The 12,830-nt window shown below is 43.4% G+C and overlaps 2 protein-coding genes across 2 annotated transcripts in view; one reads left to right on the forward strand and one right to left on the reverse strand.

Moving 5' to 3' along the window:
* Positions 1 to 3,735: 3,735 nt before the first annotated feature.
* Positions 3,736 to 12,180, reverse strand: ARMT1 (acidic residue methyltransferase 1). The gene is made up of 5 exons (XM_054022135.1): positions 12,135 to 12,180; positions 9,138 to 9,243; positions 7,918 to 8,159; positions 6,080 to 6,245; positions 3,736 to 5,039 (listed from the first exon to the last, which is right to left on the reverse strand). Exons 1-5 carry the CDS (start codon positions 12,173 to 12,175, stop codon positions 4,272 to 4,274), a joined length of 1,323 nt encoding a protein of 440 aa, XP_053878110.1. The 5' UTR covers positions 12,176 to 12,180; the 3' UTR covers positions 3,736 to 4,271.
* A 124-nt stretch (positions 12,181 to 12,304) lies between these two features.
* RMND1 (required for meiotic nuclear division 1 homolog) overlaps positions 12,305 to 12,830 on the forward strand; it is a 38,581-nt gene continuing 38,055 nt past the window's right edge. The window contains exon 1 of the mRNA XM_054022131.1: positions 12,305 to 12,359. The gene's annotated coding sequence lies outside the window, so the exon portion shown is untranslated. The remainder of the gene's footprint in view (positions 12,360 to 12,830) is intronic.

Genomic DNA, 12,830 nt, shown 5'->3' on the forward strand with positions numbered 1-12,830 from the left:
CAGATGTCTTGGGGGTTGTTCCATTAGGAGGAGAAATAGATGAAGTCAGGTATTTCTTTGATGCAATCCTATTTATTTACAAAGCATGTACATACTGTCCTTTTTCCCTGAACACAGTAGGAATCAAATAGTAGGAGACAATTTCTTTGCTCACAGTTCCAAGCCTCTTTCCAGGCAGCACTCTCCCCACAAGCACTCTCAGCTTTTTTCTCAGGATCATGCTGTATGTTTTATTTTGGCTGTCTCTAGGGCTTCCTTACTGCCTTCTCTGTATGCTTTCTTAGCTGCTTCTGATCAGACACACAACTGTAATCAAATTAAATCCCCAACCCCAGCATATTGTATGGGACCCGGGGAAACCGCTTTGGCCACATGCCCCAGCAACTGTCCAGGCTTGCATGCAGTCTAATTCTTGAGACGTGGTTTTCCATTGTTTCAGCTATCACTAAATAGAGAGGCATTTAATTATTCCATCATTTGTGGAAGGCAGCTGTCATGACCAATAGCTTCAGTGAGGTGGTGCGATTGCCCATAGATAAGGCTATAATTTAGTCACAGTGGTCATGGAAGTCATGATTTTAGCCTGTGATGGTCAGGAGCTGCAGAGTCCCCCACTGCCTGCAGGGCCAGTGAGCTCCCAGCCACAGCGGGGGAACCCCACTGCTCCCGGATGCTGCACGTGGCAAGGGAACCCAGTAGCTCCCAGCTGCCACCAGAAGCCCTGAGCTGCAGGCAGCAGGGGAACCCCGAGCTATTTGGGAACCCCACAGCTCCTGTCCACCGCAGGTGGCGGGGGAATCCCAGAACTGTGGGAGGCAGGGGTACCCCACCACCCCCAGCTGCTGCAGGTGGGGGAGGGCAGGGGGCTCCCTCCACACTCAGCTGCTGCAGGCGGCATGGGACCCCGGAGTTCCAACACACAACCCGCGGTGGGGACTCCCGGAGCTCCCAGCCACCCTGCAGCTGCCCCTGCTGTGGTTAAAGGGCCCCCGCTGTGGGCTGTGTGGGGACCCATAGAACCTTATTTTGTCACAGATATTTTTAATAAACATCATGGCTCCATGAATTTTTCTTTAATGCTCGTGATCTGTCCATGACGTTTACTAAAAATATCTGTGACAAAAATCTTAGCCTCACCCATAGATCACAGATATGATTGGTGGGAGCTGCCCAACCTCCAGCACAACGGAACCTTTGTTTGAGTAGACAGTACATATGTTTGGAAGGAACTGTTTTGAATCTCTTTAATCAGCTGCTAGTCATAGTTTTTGGAAGGGAAGTATATTGCAGGTGCCAAGTACAATTGGACCTGTAGTATTACTATGGTTGGAACAGGGGACTGCTGCCCTGGGATCCAGTCGGAGAGAGGTAGAAATTCAGGGTTCCATCTAGACAAACAAAGGTAGCAAAAGGTGTCCCATGAGGGGTATAAGGCAGCAAGCACCATACATAACTGGGGCAGTATAGTGGGAGCAGAGCGTGGTGTAGCCTTGTGAACCAATCTAAGGTGAGGTGAACCGTGGAGTTCCACTCTGGGAGAAGTACAGATGGACATCTGTCACTTGAAAAGAGTGCCCACCACGAGAATGGGACAGAGATCATCATTGAAGCTCAGCTCTGAATCATGACAGTAGGTAATAAAGAGGAGGCATGGGATTGCTCCAGATGTCAAAACAAATCAATAATTATTTATGGTAACACCTAGAGGATCCAATCAGAATTGGGGCCTCACTGAGTTAGGCATTGTAAGAAGCACATAGGAAGACATGATTGTGACATCCTGCACCCCATATTCACAGTGCAGCTGTAGCGTGTAATGAAGATGCTATTTATGTCTATGGGAGTGCAGTAATTAAAGCATGGGGTCACATACTGGACAATGACAAAAAATGAAATCCACTAGCTGCTCTTCAAGAGAGCACTGGGGTAGAGGTACCATGCAAAAAAAAAAAAAAAAAAATAGGATGTCATGTAATTAAAGACTATCAAAACATATGCTCAAGGGTGGGGGGAGAGAATGACAGTTGCCTAGGCAACCTTAATTCTAGCTAAGGCACTTATATAGCCCCTGTTACTACAGAACCTGAGTGCTTCATAGCACCCCTATGAGGTAGGGAAATACTACTATCTCCATTATACAGATGGGGAACCGAGGCACACTTTAAGTGATATATCCACAGTAACCCAGAAAATCTGTGAAAGCAGGCAACAGAACAGAGGCCTGAGTCCCAAGCTAGCACCCTAACCACAGGACAAATCTTCCTGGTATTCTGGTATTTCCTAGCTGTTGAGTGCTTCATTTTTAAACCTTAATGTTCTTTCTGTGGATTTTGTTTTTGTAATATCCTAAGTTAAAAAAAAAAAAAAGCAGCAAATTGGGGAAAAAAATTCCAACATGTGGCTCACAGTGAGACCCAAGCAGTCAGTCATCAGCAGAGCGGGAACCTTTAGACCCACCTCACAGATATCTTCTGCTTGAGCTAACAGTAATTCACAGCAGTGGTAAGTTTGCACCCTGTACATGCACTCTCTATTAGAGGGAGATGAAATGGAGGTTGCACTGCTATTTGCTGAAGCACAGGAATTTGGGATTTAGTCCATGTTTTGAGGGGCCTGTGCAATAATGGTTAGACCCCAGGGCGTACTTCTCTCCCGCATCAGACCCTTCTCCCCTTGTCCTTCCAATCTATCCTTGTCCCAGTCCCCTCCGCCCCAATACATGCAGCACCCCCGCTACACCCAGCTCATCTGAGACGGCCTGCCCTACCCCTTCCCTAGGCCTAGCTTCTCACCCCTCTATTACAATAAGACCACTCCACCATCTCACTGCATGGACTACAATAGCAAAGGAGAGAAAATACCACTGCGCTCAGTTCCTGCTCCCAACATTTGGTTGCTGGGAGGAGGAACTCTAGGGAAAATCCTTCTCCAGCATAGGGCTGCTGGGTTGAGAATGCTCAATATTTTTTCCCCTAACCTTGTTTTGAGAAAAGCTGAACCATTTTTGCTGAAACTTTAATAAATAAATAAATAAATAAATATCAGCAGGAGGCAGACACCCAGCACAGAAATCTCAGCTGAAACAGATCTATCTTGCAGTGTTATAAGCAGCTAAAATAGGGTTGCATCATTAATGGAAAGTCAGACAAATGTAATTGTACATATTGCTACCTGTGCCATCTCTACTACAAAGAAGGATTAAGGAGAAATCCTGAATGAGTTTACCAAGATATCTGCTCCCTCACAACCAGGGGTGTGGTTTCCCTGTTCACTTACACATACTCATGGCTAGCTCTCATTGTGCTAGTGCAAGTATAAACAGCACTGTAGTTGCAGTTGCACAGGGTAGCAGCAGTAAAGGCGCAACTTAGCTGTGAGAGCAAGACTGAGTATGTGTTCGCAAGAAGTGGGGCAGAGTGGGGGAGGAAATCATACCCCTGGCTTGTCTCTACCAATTCTTCCGACATCTTTAAAGATGGACTCTTACTTCCAATTTCAGAGTCTGACTTTGTCATGGGGGGATTGAGGGAGACTATCCCACTTGGCAGACAGCTAGCTGGCACGACTTACCTGTGTCTTACTGCTCTGACTCCGTTGGGCATCTGAGTCTTCTTTACAGGATCATGGTCTCACCCCAAATGATCCTTCCTTAACCCACTGCTGACTACACCTACTTAGCTTTCAGAATGGCAAAAACTATTAAAGAGAATTATTTGCACACATTGACCACACAGATGAGAAAACATTGTCAATTTATGTAAAATACTCAGAGAGAGACAAATCAAACAGCTTTAAAATAAGACCTCTGCTGCAGTGATGCAGAAAACCCAGAAGTTAGATTCATGCATTTAAAAAAAAAAAAAAAATTAAATACCATGCAACATATGGCACTTGAAAATGCCAAACAGTACTGGAACAGTAAATGCATGCCAAGGTGGAACCAGTTCCTAAAGTAAATTGTAACTTCCACTGAGCATTAATTCTCTTTACTTACTGAAAAATAAAGTATTCTTAGGGACAATTGAAGTCATATTCATCTGCAACATCAGTTGACATTTTAGATCATAAAATATCTACAATTAATAACTTGTGTTAAAAGGAAAGTTTGTGAACTGTTGCACAGCATCTTTATCTTTTGTAAATCAGTAGTAACAAGCCACTTGCCAGAAGCAGGTAAACGAAGAGCCCAAAATTGAACAGCAAAAGTATAGCTCTCTGAAACAGTGCAAATTAAACCTATCCCTAGGTCAACTATCAACCTCACAGCTGAATCACAAAGATGCATCAAACTGAACTACTCCATATTTCCCACATATCATCCAGTCAGGTTCAGAAGTCACAAACTGTTCACCTTGTCCAGGTTTCAGACCAACCTGAACATCAGATTTTAGTGTTCTCAAGCTGCAAAGAGGTGCAGGATGAAATTTGTTTAAGGCTTGATGAAATGGAACAGTAAACTCCCATTTTCTATCTCCAGTTAGTTTCCTGTAGTTCAGATCACCTTTAAAAATAATTAAATGTGACTTCTGCAGCTCAGTGTACAAGTCAGTAGCAACCTGAGCCATACTACAAAATTCATGTGGCAGAGTCCAAAACATGTGATCATGGTAAACCCAAACTCCTTTTTTAATACTGCCCTCCCAGTTCATCCCACACCTAGACATCCACCTATTATTAGCGGACTGCAGCTGTTTAATAGTCCAGTTAAAATCTTGTTTTGTAGTATCCGATACATACCATGGAATACACTTTCCATGGAAATGGATTTCAGTTGCTAACTTTGATGATAACAGAAAGTCAGCCAGTACTAGATCAGTAATAAGTTCATATCCAGCATTATCCAGGACAATGTCAACTCTAGTAATTTCTTCTGAAGTTCTTCTTTTCTTGTTGTTAATAAGCAGTGACCAAATGCTTTCCGTATCATCCACTAAGATGAAAGTTTTCAAGTTGTCCAGCAATTTTAGAGGACTGGCTTTCTGAGAGTTGTCTTCACCAGCTGAAATGGAGAGGTCGCACTTATTCCCCCACAATGAAACCTGAAGAGAAAAAAGTCCATTTTGCTAAATCTCATTATTCTGTAGTATTTTGTTTTGTTCTAGAGACAGTGGGACCTGACTCCACATACATACTCCCTATTAAAGCTCAACATTTTGTACATAAAGAGTTCAGAATGATTTCTGGGAGAGAAACCAAAACAATACTCTTCACTTCCACAGACACACCAGAAATGAGTTGGAAGGGGGAAATACAAGCCTCTCTCTAATCTGTTGTAAGCCCAAGATAAAGATTAGGTTTGGTATAAACACACTGACAGAGCTAAAGAAATTTATATTATATACACAACTCCAAAAAGCCTTGGCAGGAGTACACATAGGACTAATAATGGGAGGAGAAGTGAGTTTTGATTACCTGGAGTTTGATAAGTCGATCTATATTGCAAGAATATGAAAATGTGCTCTTTTATGAAGTCTCAACAAACAGCTAGGTATGTAGCGTTGCCAACTTAATAAAATCATAAGTCTCATGGCATTTGGTGTTTTCCTAAAGCCTCAGCTCCTAGGGCAATGAGATTGTGAGAACTTCAACTTTCAGTTAAATAACTAAGTTTCTATCCCTAATGGTTAGAGAAAACAGCACTACAACAATAATTTTTGTAAAGCATAACTTAAGCAAATCTCATGACTTTTTGGAGCCTGACTTGTGACCTTTGAATGCTTGGGGATGGCAACACTGGATGTACATGAAAAAGAATAAGCAGGGCTTGGAACATGTAATAGACCACCAGCAGCATGGAATTGACATGATTCTTGTCAATTACATGGCTAATCATGTGATCTTATTCAAAAACACTATATCTAACCAGAGTCTTGTTAGTTTCACTCTGCTGCTCAGATCTTTAGCTAGCAGCAGAGGCACAAGAAATGTTTGCAGACTCAGCAGTAAACTGCATCAGTCAACATATGATAGGATATTTGCAAACATAAGGCCTAGAAATTTTTAAAGTTTAAGTTCTGCAGAACTCAAATTTTGTAACTTGCCACAAGCAGAAACTGTGAATAAGAAATGCCAAGTTTACCTGCAGCAGCTTAAAAAATTCTTCCTGAAGTTGTTTTTCATCTAGGTCCTCAATGTTTTTAAGAATTTCCTGCAAGTAAGTGCATAAGGCAATAATAGCTTGTTGGGACTCAAAGAAGCTTTGAACCTTTGCTTCTTTAAATACATCATAGTCATCAATAGGAGGACTAAAATAGAAGGGAAAAGATATGAATATTAATGCGCTTTCCATTTTCTCTCACAGCAGCAGCAAAAGTGTTAAACATAAGTTGGTTTTTTAAATGAATGTTAAACTTGGGGTCCTAATCTGAACTTGTAGAGTAATGTGGCATGCCAGACTCCTACATGGCTCCTTTATGAAGGGGTTGGTCTTGTGAAAAATTTTCATCTGGACCATTCTAAAACTTAACATGATAATTCTTCTGTTAAACTTAAAAAAAAAAAAAAAAAAAACTATCTTTTCCAATACATTATAAAGGTAATACTTTTTTTTTTGACAAATGACTCCGTATACCACGCAAAAAAAAAAAAAGTTTTAGTCAAAGATCATCCAGGATTTTGATTTGATGAACAAAAAAGCCCTTCATGTTGTTAACTTTCCCTAAGAGATTACAAAAGAATTCTTCACTTTTGGTGTGGAGGGAGATTTAGAGAACACAATTCCAAAATAACAGGAAATACAATGAATGGATTCCCAAAAGTGCAACTGACACCGAAACTGACATTTTCTGGTTTGGAAAAATGTTCTTTCCCCACCTCATTTTGGAAACTAAAAACAATTTTCCCATTTAGTTTACAGAGATCTTTGTGTGACATAGAACAAGTGAAAATTTTAGAAGCCTTCTTTCACACTATGATCTTTCATTCAGGGCTTTGGAGCTGTGCTCCAGCTCCAGGCAAAAACCTGCAGCTCCACTGCTCCACTCCAAAGCCCTGCTTTCATTATTTGTTTCATATGTGGGGTGAAGCTTTGTTTTGGAGAACTGAATTCTTAATATTGGGGCTTACGTATTTTTCTACACAAAAAGGGTACAATTTTCAAAAGTGCTTAAGTCTCACTGAAAGTCAGTGGGGCATAGAGGCCTAACTCAATTAGGCTCTTTTGAAAATTTTCCCAAAAAATATCAGAGGTAAGAAGTGTATCCGTATGTGTAATTACAACTAACCCTACTGCCACCACATTTTCATCTTTTAGTGCCTGCTACTATTCCTGTTGAAATTAATGGGAGTTTTGCCATTAACTTCAAATGAGAACCGGGATTGGCCCTTTGTTTTCAAATTAAAAACACCAGCCAGTTTAACTTTTTTAGAGGGCACACAGAAAACATTAGCTCAACCTCGCATATTACTTAATTAAGAGAAGGATATCAGAGTTTGAATTTTGCTATGCTGCAAAGGAAGCAAAGCCTCATTAGCACCTTAACCAGGGAAATTGTTGCTAAGACTTCTAGCAGTGGCGTTAGTAGAACATTGAAAAAGACTACTGCTCTACATTTGTAAGAAAGGTCTGCATTTTGAACTAATAATCCTGTAGGAAGCATCAGTAACTTAATTCTCAACCTGAATTACTCCTCAAAAAACTGAAAAGTCAGGCTCAGATGTCTCAGCAAAGCGAATCACAAGAACTGGAGCAGAAAAGTAACTGACTTAATAAACTTCAAAGTCTTCAGCACAAACAAAATGACCAAAGACAGTGAGTGAATCGGGGGGGGGGGGGGGGGAAATCAAAGAAAAGGAAAGATGGTAAACCTTTAAAACAGAATTGCTTAATTTTAAGCTTACTCCCTTTTCCTGCTTCTCAGATGCACAAAAATCAGAAGAACTATACACAGGGTAACTCATGTTAGAGTGTATACTTACTTATGAAGTAGTGCTTCATGAATGCGGCGGTACATGTAACACTCCACATATAACCAAGGGGACTGAAACCAGCTTGGCTGTTCATTTCCACCTAATAAATTTTGTTGATATTCTAGGTATCGATTCCACAGTGGAACATCAGGGAGTTTATCATCCAAGGGAACCAATGGTTTGTCCGTTTGCAGCTCATTCCTTAACTTAGAGAGGATGGATATAGTGTTCTTCTCTGCCTCAATGCCTTTCTGAAATAAAATGGAAAATAAAAAAAAGCATCCCTAGTCCAAAAATACATTCCTGCATAACCACATGCAAAATTTAACTGCAAAGGGAAATAAGTTTTGAATCTTAAAAATCAAATAATATCAGACTCTCGGGATCTTGCACTTGAACAAAGACAAAAGTCTAAGTGATGCTAAGTGAAGCTTTTGTTCTACATCTGACATTCACTACAGTTTCACACCTTCCAAGCTAGAAGAACCCCCCTATGCCATGAAAGTTATTTGATTCTATGTTGAGGCAGGACCTTTCGCTTATTCTCCATTCTGTTCAACAAAATGCCTGGTTCACTAGGGAGAACTGTTAGGGGTCTATTACAGTAGTGGGCAGATTACGTTCTGTAGACTGCAATTATCGGGGGTAGCCGTGTTAGTCTGTATCCACAAAAACAACAAGGAGTCCGGTGGCACCTTAAAGACTAACAGATTTATTTGGGCATAAGCTTTCGTAGGTTAAAAAAAACCTCACTTCTTCAGTTTTTTATCCACGAAAGCTTATGCCCAAATAAATCTGTTTGTCTTTAAGGTGCCACCGGACTCCTTGTTGTTTTTGTAGACTGCAATGTGCAGGAGGTCAGACTAGATGATCATGATGGTCTCTTCCGACATTAAAGTCTACAGGTCTATGAGAACAGCAGCCTGAAACCTTGCCATCCCCACAAAGGCCAAGATGGATATGCCACATACCACCATGTAGCCAAACAGAGAAAACTGAGGAAGTTTCAGGAGCCAGAAAGACAAGAAAAAACATTAATAAATATAAGAAATAACCAGGAAAGTAGAGGAAAAAGACAACTCAGGGGTTGAGAGAAAAGGGGGAGGGCCACATGAGAAAAATTAAGAGGGAAGACAACATGAGGAAAACAGGAATAAAACCAAAGCAGAAAAAAGATCTCTAAGAAGTTTCAGTATGAGAAAAATAATACTAAACAACAGTACTCTTACCTCTCCATGTTCTTCAAAGAATTCATTTTTATGTCGGTGCAAAGTATCAATAACCCTAGTTAGGATTTGAGGCAGCCTGTCCTTAATTGAAAAATATGCAAATGATCTAACAAGAAAAGAATCAAAGCAGTACATTAATTACTTACATTAACACTAACAGATTTAATACCTTTTCCCTATTTATTCATTACTTTATTTTCAAGTGCAATCACATTTAAGGATAGCATATAAAATGTAGTAATTTGTTTTGCTAGCTTCTTTTGAAGTTAGAGGGAGGAGTCGGCAAATGTAAAAAATTAGTTTTTAATTTCACGATATCCTAATGGACTAAAGAAATACTTTGGCCCTGTCAGACCAGTGAAGAACCAGTGAATTCCAGTGTAAAACACCCTTTCACTGAGAATGCTCAGCTATCAGATGTTGAAATCAAAGGAGGTAGGTTCAAGTGCCCAAATAGCTCATTAGAAGAAACATACACTGTTTTAACCTTGTATCTTATTGACCCTGGCTAATAAAAGCAAAGTAACCTCAGACTTACCCTACACTTCCATTTATGTTACAACATACCCAGTTCCTAAAGCAATTCACCTGGATGAATAAAAACCAGATCTGAAGAAGGGCAATAAGTAAAACAAGATGACATGCGTTAAAGCACTCACTATAACTAGTCGAAACATTTTCATTTAAATTTCAATTCAGCAAACTATGTTTTGTCAAAATTAAAACGTTTCATGAAGACATATTGTTTCCACCAAACTTTTGTTGGGAAGGTTTTGGGGTCTGGAAGGAGACTCTAGTTGGGTTGAGGGATGAAAAACCTTGGCTCTGAATCAGGCAGAGCAGGACTTGAACCCAAGTCTCCCACATTCCAGACCAGTGTCTTAACCGCCAAGTTGTAGAGTAACTGACATGCAGGCAGACTCCCCTTGACAACTGTTTTTCTAAAAAAATTCCAAAGGAATACTTTTGGTGGTGGTGTTCCAATGAAGAACAAAAACAAATTTCAAAGCCTCGAGAGTTGCTACAAAATAACACTGCCATCTTCCCATAGCTCTGCTTCTCATCCCATTAAGTGTTTTTCCAACTGTTGTAAAGAAGCTTTGTCAAGGAGGCAAATTGACAGGCATCACTTATGTCACCTTTTCAGACGATAGTATAATAGTGTATATACATTGTAGCCCTAGCTTGACAGTGATAGGGTGATATGCAATCCTATACATATGGTTACTTTAATACACACAAAAATTCATGGTTAAGCAATCAGGACTGCTAACCCCACAACATACCTGACCCAAACTCACAATATCAGGGAAAAGTTAGGGTATGTTAAAGTACATAGCCTCTGTTCCTCCACTCACACTTCTTCACCACCACAAATATCAAACACAGACCATGCACTGCAACCTCAACTCTGTCCCGCCCATTTTGTTTCTACACATACCCTTTGCCAGATTTCTCCTCCTTCACTTCTTCCCTCAATACTATGGATATCAGGTATAAGGTAAAGGGTTAGCTGCAGAAGGATTGCTAAAGGGAAATTGCCCAGCCTTCTGTCATGACAGGACAAAATTAAGGTGGTCATGCATGGTCTTTGTTGTACTACATAAGCCTTTCTCTGCTGCTGTAGGATAAAATCTGAAGAAAACTGTAGCTCCTGATGGGGAAGATTTCATATGTCCCTTATTTCAATGAACCATTAAGCCAGCATATGCAGTGTATATACTTTTAGTAATAACTAATAACCCTAAATCCAATCTTTTTTTAAAACCACACATTACACCAGATCTACTCAGAATACACACCTCTCTACCAATTTTTTTGTAGCAAGACAATGTTTTGAAGAGCTATTGGTCAATAACAAAAAGGTAAAAAACTCCCCTCCCCCCCATTTTTTTTTGTCGGAACCCAGTTTCAGAGACTTCCTATTAAAAACCAAACCAAAGCTACCAAGGAAAAACTCAAAGGGCATAAGAATTAACCCTGTGTGAAATTTCACCTCAATAAGTCACCTACCTTTAAAGAAAAATAGGAATTCAAGCAATATTTTAAGTCAATTTTAGTCATTAGCAGGTACCTCCATTTACTAAATGTTAGTAATAATACAGAGATAACAGGCTGACAAAGGTGGCTGGTATCTGCCACAGTGCAACAACTTACATTAACACTGAGTTACTTGTCACAAAACATGCATTAATAACCTTAAACTACAATTTCAATAGATACCTACAAACCTGGGAGACTAACACCCATCATAATCCTAGTACTAACCATCCAGCTGGAGGAACACCTCAATGGGTACTGAATACATGCAGATGTACCGGCGCTGGAGCCCCCAGCGTAACTGCACCGACTGGGGCTGGGGGCGAGGGCTCAGGGTCTGGCCAGAGGAGCAGTTTGACTTCCAGGGGCTCGTCTGTACATCTCTGCCTTGCTACCAATACAGCATTTGCAGTGCCCCCTAGGATGCAGGGAGTGCGGGTTGACAAGGATGCCCGCAGGGCTTGTGTAGAAGGGAGACCAGCGATAAGGGCGAATTACCCAGGACAGCCGCCCCAGCTGAGCTGGCGAAACAAGGACCCATGACAGCCTGGCCTCACGGCCAGGCCACTGCACAGCGAGCGAAGCTGTCGGACCGCGCCGTGTCCCGGCGTACGGAGGCGGAGCTCAGGCTACAGCGGAACTGCACACCCGGCTCTCGGACTCTTCGGTCACCTCGCCCTCTGCCTGGCCCCACAGGAGCCCGCCCTCGCCCTGGCCGCCCCCGAGCCAGGGAGCCCCGTTAGTGCGCCGGCCCAGCGGCCTCCCGCCACACTGCCGAGCCGCGACTGGCGGGGAGTCACGACCCGGGGCAGGGTTCGACTTTCCGCCCTCTCCGGCCGCGGCGCTCTGCGGGGGGAGCTGCTGGACACAGCCCCCCAGGGCAGGTCCGTTCCCAGGTGCCCCCGCCCCGGTTCAGCGATACCCCGCTTGCGAACCCCCCACCGAGCAGTAACGGACCCCTGGAAGCTGCCCGCCAACGAAGCCGGCACCGTCGCCATCTTCCCCCCGCGGAAGTAGTACTGCGGCGCCGCTCCGGAAATGACGCAAGCACGCCTCGTTGTGTCTTCAGTAAGTATTGTTTGCGCCGCAGGAAGGAGGAGCCAGCCCGCGCGGCGGGATTGGTGGAGGAGCGCGCGCGGCGGGATTGGTGGAGGAGCGCGCGCGGTGTGGTGGGGACCGAAGGTCGGTGGCCGGGTGCAGGGACGGGCAGTTTGGCGTTGCTGTTCCGCGCGCCAGGGAGACGAGCCGCCCCTTTGCCCTCCCCCTGGAAGCTCAGGTCACTGGTAGGGCGCGACCCCCGCTCCGTATGAACAGAGCCGCGCGCGGCTGTCAGGCCTCCCCCGTGTGCCCCCGGCACGGCTGCTGCGGAGACTCGGCCCCCGTTGGGGGGAGGCTCTGAGCCGGGGCTATGAGCGCCGCGGGCTGGGCCTTATGAAGGGGAGGCCGAAGGCGGCGCTGGCCTTCCCTCGGCTCGGGTTCCCGGCGGCTGCTCTGCCGCCCGCAGCCGTGCTCCTCCCCTGTAGCTCACGGGGCGCCCTACCGAGGAGTCGCTGTTATCACCCCGTTTTATAGATGGTGAAACTGAGGCCCCGGGGGTGTTCAGGCCTGGAGGGAGTGTGCGAAGCCATATGCGTTTCTGTGCTAGGCCGTGAC

The sequence above is a fragment of the Malaclemys terrapin genome, chromosome 3, assembly GCF_027887155.1.
Source record: "Malaclemys terrapin pileata isolate rMalTer1 chromosome 3, rMalTer1.hap1, whole genome shotgun sequence".
NCBI lineage: Eukaryota > Metazoa > Chordata > Testudines > Emydidae > Malaclemys > Malaclemys terrapin.